The sequence below is a fragment of the Musca vetustissima genome, unplaced genomic scaffold (genome assembly GCF_032173495.1).
Source record: "Musca vetustissima isolate MV318-11 ecotype Yass unplaced genomic scaffold, APGP_CSIRO_Mvet_v1 utg422434, whole genome shotgun sequence".
Lineage (NCBI taxonomy): Eukaryota > Metazoa > Arthropoda > Insecta > Diptera > Muscidae > Musca > Musca vetustissima.
In genome coordinates this window covers 441-17924 of record NW_026875533.1, presented here as the reverse complement: position 1 = coordinate 17924, position 17484 = coordinate 441, and the positions used below count along the sequence as shown (strand labels likewise).

Here is a 17484-nt window from a genome sequence, read left to right as displayed (position 1 = left end):
CAAAACATTTTCAATATAGTTCATAAGTAAACGCAATTTCCAAGTATTTTTAAATTCAATTCGATATCCAGGGAAAACGTAGAATATTTTGTGCATACTTTACATAAAATGATCCAATGGACCGACATTTACTCGAAAGATAATTTTTATGCATTTAAAAATGTTTATAATCGTTTATTTTAAAACTTCTTTATTTTTAATAAAAATAAAAGAAATTGAGATACTTAAAAATTCGTGTTTTTTACTATAAAATGTTCGTACGACACTTTCTGTTACAATTGGATTTATTGAGACCATTGAGAGGCCGAAAGTATATGGAGATCACAGGCCTATATAGAAACCACATGTGTGTATAAATACCAATTGGTATGTATAGAGACCACAGACCTTTATAAAGACTATCGGAATTTAAACAGACCGATTGGAAGATTATAGATACCACAGTCTGCTGAGGGACCGTATGTCTGTATAAAGACCAATTACTCTGTATAGATAAAACTAGGTTTTATAAACGCCAACTGATCTTTACTAAGACCGGTGATCTCTATACTGACCAACTGGTCCTAATTAATCCCTTGTTCTCAAAGCAGACCAATTGGTATTCACCAACCCTTGTTTTCTCTGCACAATTTTTATACCGACATGGGTTATAATGAAAAGGTGGTTAATACAAATGTCATCACTACTTTGTTTTTTGTTTTTAAATACCATGCTGACCATAATTGGTGTACTCCCCAGAGAATTCTGCTGTTCAATTGTTCTTCTTGATATTGTTTTTTTGTTTCAGTGAAAAAAAAAATAAAACAAAAACATATGTTAGTGACCTAGTCCATCAGTGCAGTCAGTGACTTATTGACAACGGGCAATAAATCGTCAATAGGCGTCAATATACACAGGGAATTGTGAGAGTTGCCCAATACCATGACGACGAGTACGACGACGACGCCGCCAATGATGATGATGATGAATGCGATAACCTTTAACCTTAAATTTCTCATTCATTCCATAGAATTGAATGCGGTCCGTGTATTGACTGTGATTCGAATCGAGTGTTCTGGCGCTGATAACAGCCAAACATCATCAACACAGTACGAGTATATTCTTCCATGGTCCAGACTCGATGGGTGTGAGCGGTAAATACACAGTTCAAATTGGACATTGCCAAGGAAAACAATCATCATCAATGAACTATTATTCGGCATTTTTCATAGCCATCGCCACAATACTAATAAAACAAGTGGGTAGCATTTCCATGAATCGAAATTTCATATTTAATGGAAAAGTAATTTAATCATGTGTGTGTGTGTGTTTGTTGTATTATTAGGCATTATGTAATTTGGAGAATGATATGAATGGGGATATCTTGCGTCAGTGTTTACAAGATATAAGCCATCATAATGAGACCGTCACTGAACGCCTGCTGGAGAAATTCAATACCTATGCCAATTGGACCCAGGAGGAGATACCCTGTTTTGCTCGGTGTGTGGCGGCCGAAAAGGGCTGGTTTGACATTGAACGTCATCGTTGGAATAAACAAAAAATTGTCGATGATTTGGGTGCAAATATGTATAATTATTGCCGTTATGAATTCAATCGGCGCTTTAGTAATGTCTGCACCTACGCATTCAAGGGCTTAAAATGTTTGAAACAGGTAAGTGTCAGAGTGTGTGAGAAAATTCCTCGCCCATTACAAAGTAACGAATGCATTTTTCCTACCCTCCATCTCTCCCTCAACCACACTGCCTGTGCTGCTGGCTACCATCGATGCATCCATTAGGCTGAATTGAATGTTATTGTTACATATTCGCATTTGGTAACGTGCATTAAGGAGAAGGCCACCAGCATGTCACAATTATTGGAATATTATCATTTTCCGGCTGGCGAACGCATACCCTGCCTGTTCAACTGTTTCGCCAATAAGGCCCAATTATACGATGACAATTATCAGTGGATTGTTAAAAATTGGTTAAAAGCTTTTGGACCGATACGCGATGAATCGGCTAATATTTCCATTTGCCGCATAAGTGATGAGAAGCGCAGCACCATGAACGTGTGTGCCTGGATGTATGATGAGTATAATTGCTGGGAACGTTTGAATTACAACACTAATGGTTCGGTGGCGTATCGGCGAGCGTTGCGAAAAATCAGTAATTCCAACAGCATCGAACATAATAATTGAATGGATCGCAATGAATGAATGAACGACCGTCCGACAGAATGTCATCACATTAAATGGAGGAAAATCACATATGTGTGATTGTGTGCGTGCGTGCGAGCAAATGTGTGGGTGTTGCTGAATGTGAGTGTGGTTTACAATTAGAGTTTAAAAACAGTATTGGCGTATATTATTTGTTATAAATATACATTGAAAAAAAAAAAAAAAATAAAAATATAGTTGACTGATTTCCGTAATATTTTATTGAACGAAACAAAATGAAAAACAATATTGAAAATAATGAACTGATATTTTATTTGTACGTAATATATAACATTTATTTAATAATAATTATATACATATATATTTTTTTTAAAAATATCACAAAACTTTTTTATTTATTTCAAATTGAAGATTGTAATAACAAATAAAATAATATGTAATGATGGAATGACGCACATAACGTTATTATTTAAAATACATCGTCATCAGATATTGTAATGATTTAAGTGTATAAAATATTTAAAATTCTCACATTTGTTTGGAGGAATCGGGGAGGAAATTTTAGTAATGCGAAGATTTTAGTAAAAAAAAAGGTAATAAATATAGTACAAACGTAGCTAGAATATATAAACTTAATATGGAAAAATTAATCAAATTTGGGTTTGAAAATTCGTCTAAAATAATAATAATTATACACAAATAAATCGTATAAAGGTGGAATTTTGAAATTGTATATGAGGCTTAAAATTACTTTACTAGGTTAAGATAAATGGCGGAAATTAAAGTATGTAATCTATAGAATTTATTTTAAGAAATATCATTGGAAATCCTTGTAAAAGTTGAGAGTCTTCTTTAATAAGAACTGTTCGTAGTGTTTTCAGAAGCCAGAAATTCGGCTAGTTCGAACTTTTACATCCTCCACCATGTGGTGTACATTCAACATATCTTTAAAAAGTCTGGACCTTTATATACATTCAAAATCATTGTAAAAACCACAAGAATCTCATATACCAAATTACAGCCACTTCGATGAGATTAAAACCGAAAATGGGGCAGGATCATCATCATCAAAACATGGACTTTTATAGACAATATTTGTTTAACCCTCCAATATCTCGGAAATATTGGAAATTGGGCGCTACTCTTATTTGGGAGCAAACTATGGAGGAATATGACCAATTCTGTTGTAAAAATTGTCTACACCTAAAAATACCGAATATTGGGGGTAACATGATATTAGTGCTACATGGGAACATGTATAGGTAGGGAGACTTTCTACTCAATGAGAATCCAAAATACCAAATTACAGCTGATTGGTTGTTTGCTGAAATCAGGACTGAGCTCGCAATATTAAAGATAGAGGTTTGTAAATTTACATATATGAGTAGTTTATTTTGAACGTTGTTTAAGTCCATTCTGATGTACTTGGTATTCTAGAAAAGTTTTCAGAACTTAACAATATTTTTGAAACAAATTTAAACCAAACCTTTAAATATTTCATTTTAAAAAAGTGGACTTAAACCACTTTCAATATAAACGACATATATATTGCTATTACTCCTTGAAAGTTTTGTATTGTTTACATCGATTTACTTTTTAGGGTAGCCTCCATATAACCGTTCCCATCAATATTCGGTATTTTGAAGATTTTTAGTCGCAATTTCCAACCGAAGAAAAAAACTTATTTGTAGAAAAGTTCAATGTAGGTCCATGTTTAGGCGCAGTCTCAATCTATAGGTCCCGCCCCATTTTAGGTATTTACATTCCAATCGCATTCTAACCGATGTGGCTGTACTTTGGCATTCTGGGCAAAGAATTTTCCACTTTTTGAAGGTCTTACGGATACTTCAACAACATCGTTGCCGAAAATTAGGTCAATTTTTATACTCTACACAACTATGTTGTCAGGGTAATATAGCTTTGTGCAACCCCAAAAATTTGTAACGTTGTAATATTGGTCCTAGACCCACCTTTAAGTGTACCGATCGTCATATCTCGACTAGCTGAGTCGATCTACACATGTGTGTCCGTCCGTCTTTCCATTATAATTGTTAAACGCGATACGGGCCACAGTTATGGGTCAATCTTCACGAAATTTTGCATGTAGGATGGGTTCTGGTCAATGAAGACCCCTATTGTTTTTGGTAAAGATCGGTTAATATTTAGGGGATGATATGGACCAAATACTTAATTTTTGTCGGTTTTTCTGGTCGCTGCAGAGGCCGCAGTTAGGGTCCATACATCCTGAAATTTTACATGGAGAAGGGGATCGGACCAAAGATAAAGATCGGTCCATATTTAACTGAAGTTTTTTTTCTGGTCGCTCCAGAGGCCGCAGTTATGGTCCGAACATCTTGAAATTTTACATGGAGAAGGGGATCGGAACAATGAATAAGCCTGCCTGTTTTGATAAAGATAGGTCAATATTTAGCGGGTCAAATGGACCCTGACTTTTGTGCGATAAATTACAAAATGTTTATTTTGGGGCGTATATATTTACCCCTGAAGGACATAGACCCCAGAAGTTGATAGTATATCCAAGAGGAGTTGTTGGCCTTTAAATTGATACCAATTATATTGTCGTATGAACTCGGATGTGAGAGTTACACGCAAATATTTACATGTGCTTACGTATTCATATATTATTTAGTAACCCATTATCACATTAGAGGGCGATAATATAGCACGGATCGCTTTGAATTTTTTAAGAGAATCAAGGACAACGCCAATAATTTTCGATGATGATCAGATAATAATATTGGGATGAAGTGGACCGAAAAGTTTTTTTATTTTATTTTTTTTCGAGTCGATCTAAATTGAAACCCGAACAATACAACACAAACCACGGTGAAGGAAATCTGAACAAGTAATTGGCTGTACTGAATATCAGTAATAATAGTATTTGTTGACCTCTAGTCGGTCATGAGGGTGCGAATATAGCGATGTGCCAAGCTCAGAATGTAGCACCACAGAAAGTTAGATTTTCGTGGAAGTTGTGTAGGGTATCATATGATCGGCCCCGTCCGACTATACTGCGCCTCTCACTGATTTACTTTTTCTTTTGAGTTATGTCTGTCTTGCAGCGAATTAGCGATATGTTTGTAACAGACAAAAGAAAACGAGATAGACACATGTTTCCTTTTGAGATTATGCATAGAATCACTTTCTGGGTCGATTTATGCATGTCCGTCCGTCTGTCCATGTATTCTTGTAACCAAAGTACATTTTGTATTTATGATCCAAATAAGATAAAATTTGGCACAGCTCACTTATTTTTTTTCAAGCACGTACCTTATTGAAACTGGAAAAAATCGGTTCAGATTTAGATATAGCTCCCTAAATGATGCTCCTTTTGTTTGCCAGATTGACAGGAAATTTCGGCTGGTAAATGAGCAGACATCATGTTTAAGATTTGTAACTTTTTACTTTTTTTGAAGACTTAAAGAAGAATGAACATTTTGTTGTTGTTTTTGTTTTTTTTTTTATTAAAGGAAAGGTCTTCATATCGATGATGGACATGATCAACCTCCGAATCTCAAAATTTCAACGCAATTAGAAATATTACATATTTGGCTGCTCGAAAATTAAAACTTATTAATCTTCCAACACTAGAACGAAGACGTTTAATGTTAAGATCTATATTTTAATAAAACTTTTATGCGGTCAAATTGACTCGAAGTTTTTAATCGGTGAAATCAAGTTTAATATATACCACTTTATCTTCCTTTAGTGAGATCTAATTATGATTTATGTAATCCCTTTAGATAACTATGTGAAATATATAACAATCTGTATGATCGCATCTCTTTATCTAATCCAATAAATGTAATAAAAAATTCTATTCTACGGCCCCCTCGGTCGGCAGTGGTGGGTAAGAGTGGCATGGGACCTGTGAAAATTATTTTTGCGAAATAAGGAAGATCGACCGATTACATGTATTTTCACTTGAAATCTAAAGGAGACATTCTAGAGAAGTTATAGGTTTCAATTAAGGGACTCCCCATTCTCGGGGTCAAAATTTTTTTTGATATAATTCGAATCTACACTAATTAAAGAATGTCCCTACAAAATTTCAAATGAAAATCTCAAGAACTCTTGAAGATATAGCCGATATATTGTGTCAGCATCAAGTGACGGCTGAAGGGCTTCTCAAACTTTAAACACGTTTTTCTTTAAACATTTTTTGCGAATGGCGGGCACGATAACTCAAAAACTAATAACCCAATCGATTACAAATGTTTACACATTTCTCTGTGAGTGTATAGCTATCGTATGAACTAGGATGAAGCCAATCGGTGAAGATCTTCCTTATTTTTTTAATTTTGGTTTGGTAAAAAATTGGCGATTTTGCAAAATTATTTTTTCAAAGGTCCACCATTTTGTTAATTTTAGAGCGAAGTCAATAATCCTAGTTCATACGAGAGCCAGACATGTACTCTTTCTAACACCGTTGGAATTTTCGGATTCCGATGTTCCAGTGAGGAGTTATCATGCCCGCCATCAAAAATAAGGACTTTTCTTTAATTACAAAAAACAACAACAAAAATTTTTGTAAATTACTTTTCCTCCTTTTTAAATCTTCAAATATATATGTGCAAAGTTACAAGGGGGAGGGGTTCCCTTAAATAAAAATAAAAAGCCAAAATACTAAATTACGTCCAATTTGACCAAATTGACCCCAATACCGATACTTAATATGACGGCTATGCTAAATAGTTTTTATAAAGTCAGGCACCAACGAACTTCTCATTGAGGTGGTACCGCTGGTAACATAAGTACTTCGATTTGTTACAAGAGACATTTGTGTATGAACGTTTTTGTTTTTTTTTTTTAATAAGCAATAAATAGCTTTTGGGGAGAATATCCCAATCAAAAAACTAAGGGAACTGATGAGGATCAGGGGCGAGATCCGAAACTATAGTCTTCGCTGCTTTACCCCTGGCTGACAATGGCATACATTCCTCTAGTTCCCCTAACTAGTTGTTTTCATAAAAAAAACAAACTGGGATTTAGCCTGGCAATTTTGGAAAACAAAATTCAAATTTTATCCCTAATAACCCGCCAACACCACTGACGTTTTTATAAAACAATAAACTTGGAATTTCGGACATCCACCTTGAATATTGTGAGGTCTACTGTGATTTCAACAATTATAGGGACAGATATTACTAAGTTTACAATAAAATTCTATTCTGATCACGATAAAAATATACACATTTTATTATGAAGTGTTGAAAACTGAGCAATAAATTCAATTTACACACATTAATATAGCACTGTTGTATTTATGTGAGAAATCGGTATTACGAAAGTCGTTATAATACGACAAAGCTGTCGTTACAGATTATACTGACGACAGCGAACATACAATTAAAACAATAATAATTTTAAATATTTATTTTAACAATATTTACTGATTAATTTAATGACAAATTGTGAAGATTGTGAAGTTTATTCTCCCTATATGTTACACAGTTGAATTCCAAGCATATGATGCCCCAGCATAATTCTAATTGATGCACATCCAGGACTTTTAAAAATTATGGTTTATTAAATTTCAATATTCTCTTTATTTCAAATTTAATTCTAAACACAAATTTCTTACTATTCTATTAACTATTCAATTCTCTTTGGACGCACTAGCCATGGCATAACATGTAAATTCCTTATACATCCATGCACAAATATTACGATTACGTTTCATAGCCATTGCTTCACAGGCCGCTGTATTTGCATTCTCCACAGATATATTTAATTTTGTATTCAAACCTCGAATATCCCATTGGTGCAAGCGATGATTAAATAATTGCAATTTTTCCAAAAAACAACGCGAGTAGCAGGGGATGGGCTCTTTGACGGGGAAACGGCTGTAGTCACCGAACGACTGCCATTCCGATTGATCGAATTTGTGCAGACAATCTTTCATGGCCAGTTTGGCATCCATATCGATGTTGTCCATGCCATCGATTACAACGAACGGATCATTTTCCAGCTAATTCAACAGAAAGGAATTTTAATTTAAATAACTCAATCGTAAGTTCGTTCGTTCAATGAATGATTCAATTTCGAATGAAAACCACCACACACTGATTGCTTGCAAATACTTACATTGACCATACAATGGAAACCTTTGTAGGCAATTTCACACTTATCCTTGCCCTCGGACAATTTGGGTTTACACACTTCATAGACGGAGGCACCAAATTTACTGATAACTTTATCCTCAATGAAACCTTCCGTTTCGGTGTAGAAGTCGAACATGTTTTCGAGATAGCAGTTGGTGAAGCAGGGCAATTCCTCGTAGTTAATCGACCAGTCTTTAAAACGTTTTAGGCGTTCAGCATTTTCATAAGAGGCTCCACCATAACGTTCCAAACACTTGCCCAAAACATAACCCTCGTGGCGATCTATATTAGCAGCCACAAAATTCTGTAATTTAAATTTTTTACTCAACAATTTTATTTTGTTCACATGGATTTAATATTTCTTCTTTTCAAATAATAACCTGACACAATAGTATCGCCAATGTGATGATGAATATAGGGCAACACGTTTTCATTTTGCTGACAATACCGTTGTCCGATGCATGCGGTCAATTAGAAATTCTACCTAAAACTGACTACAAATTTAATTTGGAAAACTTTTTTTGGGTGATATGATTTGATTTGAAAAAGTAATTTTAGCAAATTCTGTTTTAATCTGTTTAGCCCACTTTGTGCACATGTGTGTGTGAGTGAGTGTATGCCATTAGCAAATTGACTACCCTTTTTTAGTACTTAAATAAAGTAATATTGTATTTGTTTTTAATATTTTTTATTTTCAGTACTTTTTTTGCTGATAAGAAATCTATGTTTAGTACTTTTTTACGCTGCTATTGACTTTGAATACGCTTAAGATTCTGTTATTTGTGGAATAAACAAAACATCATTGACAATTACCAAGTTCATTTACATGTGAAGATGTATATATTTAGATTTATTATTACAGATAAGGCCAATGTTTTTTTGTAAAGGACAAAGGTTGTCGTCTTCACTTGAGAGGGAGAGAAAATGTTAGATTGTATTTCAATTAAATTTATTTTGTTATATGTTAAACTTGCCTATATTTGATAACAAAAATTAAGAGAATGACTAAGGAAATAATGAATTTAATAAGGGGATACTTTCCCTAAATACACGTATCTTAAAAGGTATTGGGAGCTTGTTTTATGTTAATGGTTCCGATACTGTAACAGCCAATTATGTGCAATTTTGATTTCATAGATTCCGTTCAGGAATTCTTGATGTTAAAGATGCACCTCGCACTGAAAGGCCGGTCGTCGAAAATGTCAATAAAATCGGAGAAATGATAGTAACATCGCCCAGGAGCTAAAAATCGATCATAATTGTTTTAAACCATTTACAAAAAATATTTCAAATCTGAATACCTTGAGCTTTATACCAGTAAAATTTTATATCATGTGGGTCACGGTTTACAACTGAAATGAGGTCAAAATGTCATATTTTTGTGAATATAAATGTAATAACTGTTATGTAACATTGATATGTGTCAAAATATTAACATGAAATGCCAATTAAACAGATGGAAGTGGTGATTATAATAAAGGTGAAATTTTAAGATCATCATCAAAAACGTCATACTTAAAACTCATAAATATGATTTTTTCCTAAAAAAAATCAGTTCCTGAACCTAGTGCCAAGCAGTGTCAGATGATATTTTAATGATTTTAGCACAATCGATATATGTTCTGACATGTTCCAGAATTTTGCGAGCGTCTGCATTCGCTCATAAACTTAAGAGTTATTACCGATAATATAAAACCCTTCACCACTTTTTGTATATGTATCCCAACAATTTTATGTCAATGTTGCTTCGAGGGAGCACTATACGAACTTAAATATGTGTCTATACGTGAACAGACTAACATCAATCCATGCACATGCCTTTCTGCAACCTATGCCAAATTCCATTTCATTCGGGCAGATTTAGAGTCGTTTGCGTACAATGGAACAAATTTATGTAAATCGATTTATAGCACAATTGCTACACTATATTCGGTATGATGCACTGTTCAAAATTTAACCTCAATCAGACACCCGTTCTATATATGTATGGAAGTTATGTCTGCATCTGCACTAATTTCAAAAAACCAAAATGACATTCTAGTCCCAAGTGTCCCCTTGTCAATCGGGCATACATTACGAGTTTGGTGCACCATTTACTTAATATCGGACGAAAATATATATGTTGGAGCTATATCTAAATCTGAACCTAGTTTCAGGAAATTTTATACATATCATTGTAGACCTAATTCGGACGAATTTATATATGGGAGTCATATCTAAATCTGCACCGATGTTTTCCAATTTCAATAGGATTCTTTCTTAGGTCAAATAAATGAGCTGTGCCAAATTTCATCCAATTCGGAATGCGACCTGTACTTTATTTGCAATTTAACATGCAGAGACGGACGGACGGAAATCGACTTCGAAAGTGATTCCATGCTTATTCTTGAAAGGAACCATGTGTCTATCACGTTTCCTTTTGCCTGTTACAAACATATGCACAAAGATATAATACCCTGTACCAAAGTATGGTGAAGGGTATAAGTAGACGTTGAGAATTGCATGTAATAAAATAATAAACAACAAGTTAAAAAGATGTATTTGGCACGGCCGAACTTTCTAAGCCCTCCCCAATGATAATACAATTCCAAATAAGACTAAATACCGATATGGGTCAATTCTGAATCATGGGTCAATATGAATAAAATTTAGTACGGAGATGTGCTATACAATGAGAACCCAAAATACTAAATTATTTCCAATTCGTATGAAAAACGTGTCCGAAATTCCCAAAATTGCGAATATATCCCATATGCAATACTATTTTAAATATCTAGGTAATAGTAGGAATAAATGTGCCAAATTTCAAATCTCAATCCAAAAAATTGTGAGCTCTATATTGATTTGAACGGACATGCAAACGTGACAAAAATCATTAAAATACCGAACATTGGGGGATATATCCCTAAATGCGCAAAAATGTGCTAAATTCAACTATTGAAAAATTTGACCAATATTTTCGAACTTTTACTTTCTTCTTGCAGATTACGATAATCGCTATATGTGATATTTTTTATTTCATAAACCCAATGCTCTAATTATGGCCAAAAAATTCTATTTCTGACTAATAGTGTAATGGTACCCAAAATTCAGGATACTCAGGCTACCTCTAAAGACATTATTGTTGTTGTACCTGAAAAATGTTGATTAACAAATTTAAAAAACACCATATGGTGTACAATAAAAATGTTCAAAATCTACTGGAACTTTATATGGGAACTATTTAATTGTAAATTGTCTGGTAGTATGTCCTGAGGAAAATAAACGCCAAAATTACGAACACTCAGGTTAGAAAGCTGGAATTAGAACCTCAGTATATCAAAAAGTAAGAGGATTTATTTTACAAATTGCTGACTTTTCGGTGGAAAAATTAATCCAAGAAGATTTCTATTTACACTTTGGAAAAAAATGTGGCTAAAATATTTCAAAACACCGAAAATGGGACGGGACGAAGCGATGTCAAAACATGAACACAATTCGAAAAATTTCTACATACATTTTTTCATTCTCCAAGAAATCGAAGTAGCAATGTACCACGACAATGAAGTTAAAATCTTAATAATAAAAATACAAAAAAAAGCAGTGAGCGGAGCAGTATAGTCGGACGGGGCCGACCAACTACCAACTACCACGAACTCTAACTTTCTGAGGATGTTTATTCCGAGTCTGAGTAATATTATTAATATTACTTGTCCAGATTATCTTCACGGTGGGTTGTGTTGTGATTTTCTGATTATACTCGACTCAAAAACACACAAAAATTAAGTTTTCGGTCCATTTTATCCCAAAATTTTAATCTGATCATCACCGAAAATTGTAGGCGTTGTTCTTGACCATAACTGGAACTTCATGAAGAATTTCACCTGTAAGTATTTGACTGTAACTCCCACATCTGAGTAGATACATCACTATATACACATTTTGTCATTTTTCACACAAAAGTCAGGGTCCATTTGACCCGCTAAATATTGACCGATCTTTATCAAAACATGCATGCTTATTCTCTCGCCCGATCCCCTTCTCCATGCAAATTCGCGGTGTTTGGGTCATAATTGCGGCCTCTGGGTCGACCAGAAAAACCGACAAAAATAATGTTTTTGGTCCATTTCATCCCCTAAATATTAACCGATCTTTTCCAAAAACAATAGGGGTCTTCATTGGCCAGAACCCATCCTACATGCAAAATTTCGTGAAGATTGGTCCATAACTGTGGCCTGTATCGTGTTTACAAATTATAATGGACAGACGGACGGACACACATGTCTAGATCGACTCAGCTAGTCGAGATATGACGATCGGTATACTTAAAGGTGGGTCTAGGACCAATATTTCGCGGCGTTACAAACATTTGGGGCTGCACAAAGCTATAATACCCTGACAACATAGTTCTGTAGGGTATAAAAAAAAACTGGCGTGATTCCGATACATTTCTGAATATTCCTTAATAGTCCCGACAAAATGTATAATATTATATTCAATTTTGTTGAAAACCTTGCCCGAACTACAAAATAATGGGATATAGGATATAGCCTGAAGCTTAGAGTAATATTTTGTAGGAATATTCAATATGATAACACAATAGATTACCGTAAATAAGGTCGAAAAACTTAACCAGAATTCCCAAAATATAAAATATTGGGTGGTATCGTTTTATAGAATATATAGCCTGAAACTTTGGCTAATATGTAAAATATTTAGTAAAGATTTAGTTTGACAATATCAATGAGATTAGGTCGCATCCGTTACTTGGGGGATATAGCAAGACATGGACCAATATATCCTATTTTAAATATCTAGAAAATCTTTTCAAATCTCCACCTTGAAAAGTGCGAGCTCTATAGTGATTTGAACATATATACAAGCGGCTCAGCGGCCAATTGTTTTTTTGCATCATGTCTTCGGAAAACAAACATTGTGCACCACGACAATACGAGCTCTCACACAACGACTCAATTTAAAGTCTCTTTGTTCGGCCAAAACGTGACGTTTTTGCTTCCTCGCATAGCCTTAAAAATGTGTGGTCAACGATTTTCATCGTCAGAAGATGATGTAAATGCTCAAAATCCATGCAATAAAGGTATCTCAATCGGAGTAGACAAAGTGCTTCGACAATTGGTTTGAGGGTATATTAGTAGAGCCTTCTGAACAAAAACTTATGTAGACTTGAACCTCCAGTATATGACAATACGAAAATATATTTCTGTGGCAAGAGTCGTCTAATACAGTAATAAGGATGAATGTACATTACCCCCATTGGTACATTTATCACGAGTTCCCGATTTTGCTTTTAATTTGTAAACAATAATTTTTCCTTATTTTATAAATAATTGACAACGTTTTTTTCCTGAAAGTGCTAAATTATATTTTGCATGATTTTGTTCTGGTCAGAAGTTGTCCCATCTAAATAAGATCCAGTTTTAATAAAATATATGTATATTTTCAAATTTCGTAGACAAGTTTTTATTCTCTTTGTTTGTAAAAATTTTTAAAACAAAATTATCACAATTTTTCGGTCACAACAAATTCTATTTACAAAATTACCTATATATATCCAATTTAAAATTTAATTCACAGCCCCTGTTAAGGTCACTTAATTTTCTTTTGGTGTACCCAGAACGGCACGAACAACATGACGATTGAGTGGCAACCAGCACGAGAATACACGATGAGCAAACGTGCAAACATCCGATTCCCATTCATTGTGATCGATACATTTTTCCAAGCCATGTTGAACGGAACTCAAATATTGAGTCCTGTTTTGGGTATACTGCTTGTAGATGGCCTTTTCATCGAAACCCTTCTTTTCGCTAAATATGCCCATTTTTTCGACCCAACATTTGATGTAGCATTTCGTGCGTTTGTGATCGGGGAAGTTATACTGCAGGTATTGTTCGTAGATTTCATCGGGAACGTTATATTCTTCACGACATTCTTCGTGAGCTTTAAGAGCATCCTCGGGCGTGCGCACCTCAAATTTGGCAGCAGCAAAGGCCTGCTTGAAATAACATCAAAGCATTTAAATTAAAAACAAATATCCCTAAGAATATTTTTGTAAATCTCAAGACTTACCAAAGCCAAGCCACAAAGGAAAAGACACACAATTTGGAATTTCATTGCTGCGAGAATTGTTGTTTATTTCTCAACGTCTTTAGATAAACTGAATCGTCGTGATGCTGAATTATTTCGATATAAAAACTATTGTCTCTTTTTTTCCAGAAATTGATACCAACCACCATCAACCGGTTTATTGTTTCTGCATACAAATCGTGGTCCGGTTGTTTTTCAAGACTGGTTTCAAACTTGCATAATATGGACCGCAAAGTAAACATAAATGACAACCAAAAAGGTGGGGTAAGGCGGCCGGTGCTTGATGTCTGTCTTGTTACCCAGTCAAGGTGCCAGTGTACCAGAGGAGCTTTGCCATTAAGAAAACGACAAGCAAGTTGTGAGGTGAGGCGAAGGAAAGTGCCAGAAGATATTTAATTGACTTTAATTAGTTAACGCTCAAATGTCAACATAATTTCATGTGGCAAAATAAAACAAATGATTTACTAATCTCAAATACTCGAATGTAAACAAACGACACAGTGTCTAAGAGAAATACTAAGTAAATAGAAATTGCTTTTATTGAAACCAGAAAATTCGATTTCTACTTTGTATTATTAAGGGCATTATAGAATATTCGACAAAAATAATAATACATTTAAAAATAAACGAAAACTTCAGATAGGAAACTGTTTCAACCGAGAATTTTTTAACAATATAGAAAGAAGAATATTTTTTCTATAGAAAAAAATTGCTCTGAACCATCTGAAGAATATTTTTTCTATAGAAAAAAATTGCTCAGAACCCCCTGAGGAATATTTTTCTATAGAAAAAATTGCTCAGAACCCCCTGAGGAATATTTTTCTATAGAAAAAATTGCTCAGAATCCTCTTAGGAATATTTTTTCTATAGAAAAAAAATTGCTCAGAATCCTCTGACGAAAATTTTTCTATAGAAAAAAATTGATCAGCCCACTGAGGAATATTTTTTCTATAGGAAAAAAAATTGCTGAGCCCACTGAGGAATATTCTTTCTATAGGAAAAAATTGCTCAGCCCACTGAGGAATATTTTTTCTATAGAAAAAAAATTGCTCAGCCCACTGAGGAATATTTTTTCTATAGAAAAAAATTGCTCAGCCCACTGAGGAATATTTTTTCTATAGAAAAAAAATTGCTCAGCCCACTGAGGAATATTTTTTCTATAGAAAAAAAATTGCTCAGCCCACTGAGGAATATTTTTTCTATAGAAAAAAATTGCTCTGAACCCTCTGAACAATATTTTTTTTATAGAAAAAAATTGCTCAGAACCCTCTGAGGAATATTTTTTTTATAGAAAAAAATGCTCAGCCTTCTGAGGAATATTTTTTCTATAGAAAAAAAATTGCTCAGAATCCTCGGAGGAATATTTTTCTATAGAAAAAAATTGCTCAGACTACTGAGGAATGTTTTTTCTATAGAAATAAATTGCTCAGACCACTGAGGAATATTTTTTCTATAAAAAAAATTGCTCAGACCACTGAGGAATATTTTTCTATAGAAAAAGAATTGCTCAGCCCGCTGAGGAATATTTTTTCTATAGGAAAAAAATTGCTCAGCCCGCTGAGGAATATTTTTTCTATAGGAAAAAAATTGCTCAGCCCGCTGAGGAATATTTTTTCTATAGGAAAAAAATTGCTCAGCCCGCTGAGGAATATTTTTTCTATAGGAAAAAAATTGCTCAGCCCGCTGAGGAATATTTTTTCTATAGGAAAAAAATTGCTCAGCCCGCTGAGGAATATTTTTTCTATAGGAAAAAAATTGCTCAGCCCGCTGAGGAATATTTTTTCTATAGGAAAAAAATTGCTCAGCCCGCTGAGGAATATTTTTTCTATAGGAAAAAAATTGCTCAGCCCGCTGAGGAATATTTTTTCTATAGGAAAAAAATTGCTCAGCCCGCTGAGGAATATTTTTCTATAGAAAAAAATTGCTCAGACCACTGAGGAATGTTTTTTCTATAGAAATAAATTGCTCAGACCACTGAGGAATATTTTTCTATAGAAAAAGAATTGCTCAGCCCGCTGAGGAATATTTTTTCTATAAAAAAATTGATCAGTCCACTGAGGAATATTTTTTTCTATAGGAAAAAAATTGCTCAGCCCGCTGAGGAATATTTTTTCTATAGGAAAAAAATTGCTCAGCCCGCTGAGGAATATTTTTTCTATGGGAAAAAAATTGCTCATCCCGCTGAGGAATATTTTTTCTATGGGAAAAAAATTGCTCAGCCCGCTGAGGAATATTTTTTCTATAGGAAAAAAATTGCTCAGCCCGCTGAGGAATATTTTTTCTATAGGAAAAAAATTGCTCAGCCCGCTGAGGAATATTTTTTCTATAGGAAAAAAATTGCTCAGCCCGCTGAGGAATATTTTTTCTATAGGAAAAAAATTGCTCAGCCCGCTGAGGAATATTTTTTCTATAGGAAAAAAATTGCTCAGCCCGCTGAGGAATATTTTTTCTATAGGAAAAAAATTGCTCAGCCCGCTGAGGAATATTTTTTCTATAGGAAAAAAATTGCTCAGCCCGCTGAGGAATATTTTTTCTATAGGAAAAAAATTGCTCAGCCCGCTGAGGAATATTTTTTTTATAAGAAAAAAATTGCTCAGCCCGCTGAGGAATATTTTTTTTATAAGAAAAAAATTGCTCAGCCCGCTGAGGAATATTTTTTTTATAAAAAAAAAATTGCTCAGCCCGCTGAGGAATATTTTTTCTATAGGAAAAAAATTGCTCAGCCCGCTGAGGAATATTTTTTCTATAGGAAAAAAATTGCTCAGCCCGCTGAGGATTATTTTTTCTATAGGAAAAAAATTGCTCAGCCCGCTGAGGAATATTTTTTCTATAGGAAAAAAATTGCTCAGCCCGCTGAGGAATATTTTTCTATAGGAAAAAAATAGCTCAGTCCGCTGAGGAATATTTTTTCTATAGGAAAAAAAATTGCTCAGCCCGCTGAGGAATATTTTTTCTATAGGAAAAAAATTGCTCAGCCCGCTGAGGAATATTTTTTCTATAGGAAAAAAATTGCTCAGCCCGCTGAGGAATATTTTTTCTATAGGAAAAAAATTGCTCAGCCCGCTGAGGAATATTTTTTCTATAGGAAAAAAATTGCTCAGCCCGCTGAGGAAT

The 17484-nt window shown here is 34.1% G+C and overlaps 3 protein-coding genes across 4 annotated transcripts; 1 reads left to right on the top strand and 2 right to left on the bottom strand.

The window, feature by feature from the left end:
• Positions 1 to 1327: 1327 nt before the first annotated feature.
• LOC133338016 (uncharacterized) lies at positions 1328 to 2182 on the top strand. Its single transcript, XM_061546202.1, has 2 exons — positions 1328 to 1651; positions 1778 to 2182. The coding sequence occupies exons 1-2, from the start codon at positions 1349 to 1351 to the stop codon at positions 2177 to 2179; spliced, it is 705 nt and encodes a 234-aa protein (XP_061402186.1). The 5' UTR covers positions 1328 to 1348; the 3' UTR covers positions 2180 to 2182.
• Positions 2183 to 7777: 5595 nt separating this feature from the next.
• Positions 7778 to 9105, bottom strand: LOC133338018 (uncharacterized). The gene is made up of 3 exons (XM_061546203.1): positions 9097 to 9105; positions 8267 to 8587; positions 7778 to 8150 (listed from the first exon to the last, which is right to left on the bottom strand). The coding sequence occupies exons 1-3, from the start codon at positions 9103 to 9105 to the stop codon at positions 7779 to 7781; spliced, it is 702 nt and encodes a 233-aa protein (XP_061402187.1). The 3' UTR covers position 7778.
• A 4744-nt stretch (positions 9106 to 13849) lies between these two features.
• On the bottom strand, positions 13850 to 14492 carry LOC133338019 (uncharacterized). Of its 2 annotated transcripts, none has more exons than XM_061546204.1 (2): positions 14353 to 14492; positions 13850 to 14278 (listed from the first exon to the last, which is right to left on the bottom strand). In XM_061546204.1, the coding sequence occupies exons 1-2, from the start codon at positions 14395 to 14397 to the stop codon at positions 13874 to 13876; spliced, it is 450 nt and encodes a 149-aa protein (XP_061402188.1). In that variant the 5' UTR covers positions 14398 to 14492; the 3' UTR covers positions 13850 to 13873. The 2 variants fall into 2 exon arrangements, with proteins under 2 accessions (XP_061402188.1, XP_061402189.1); XM_061546205.1 differs by having other exon boundaries at positions 13850 to 14275; positions 14353 to 14445.
• Between the last annotated feature and the right edge of the window lie 2992 nt (positions 14493 to 17484).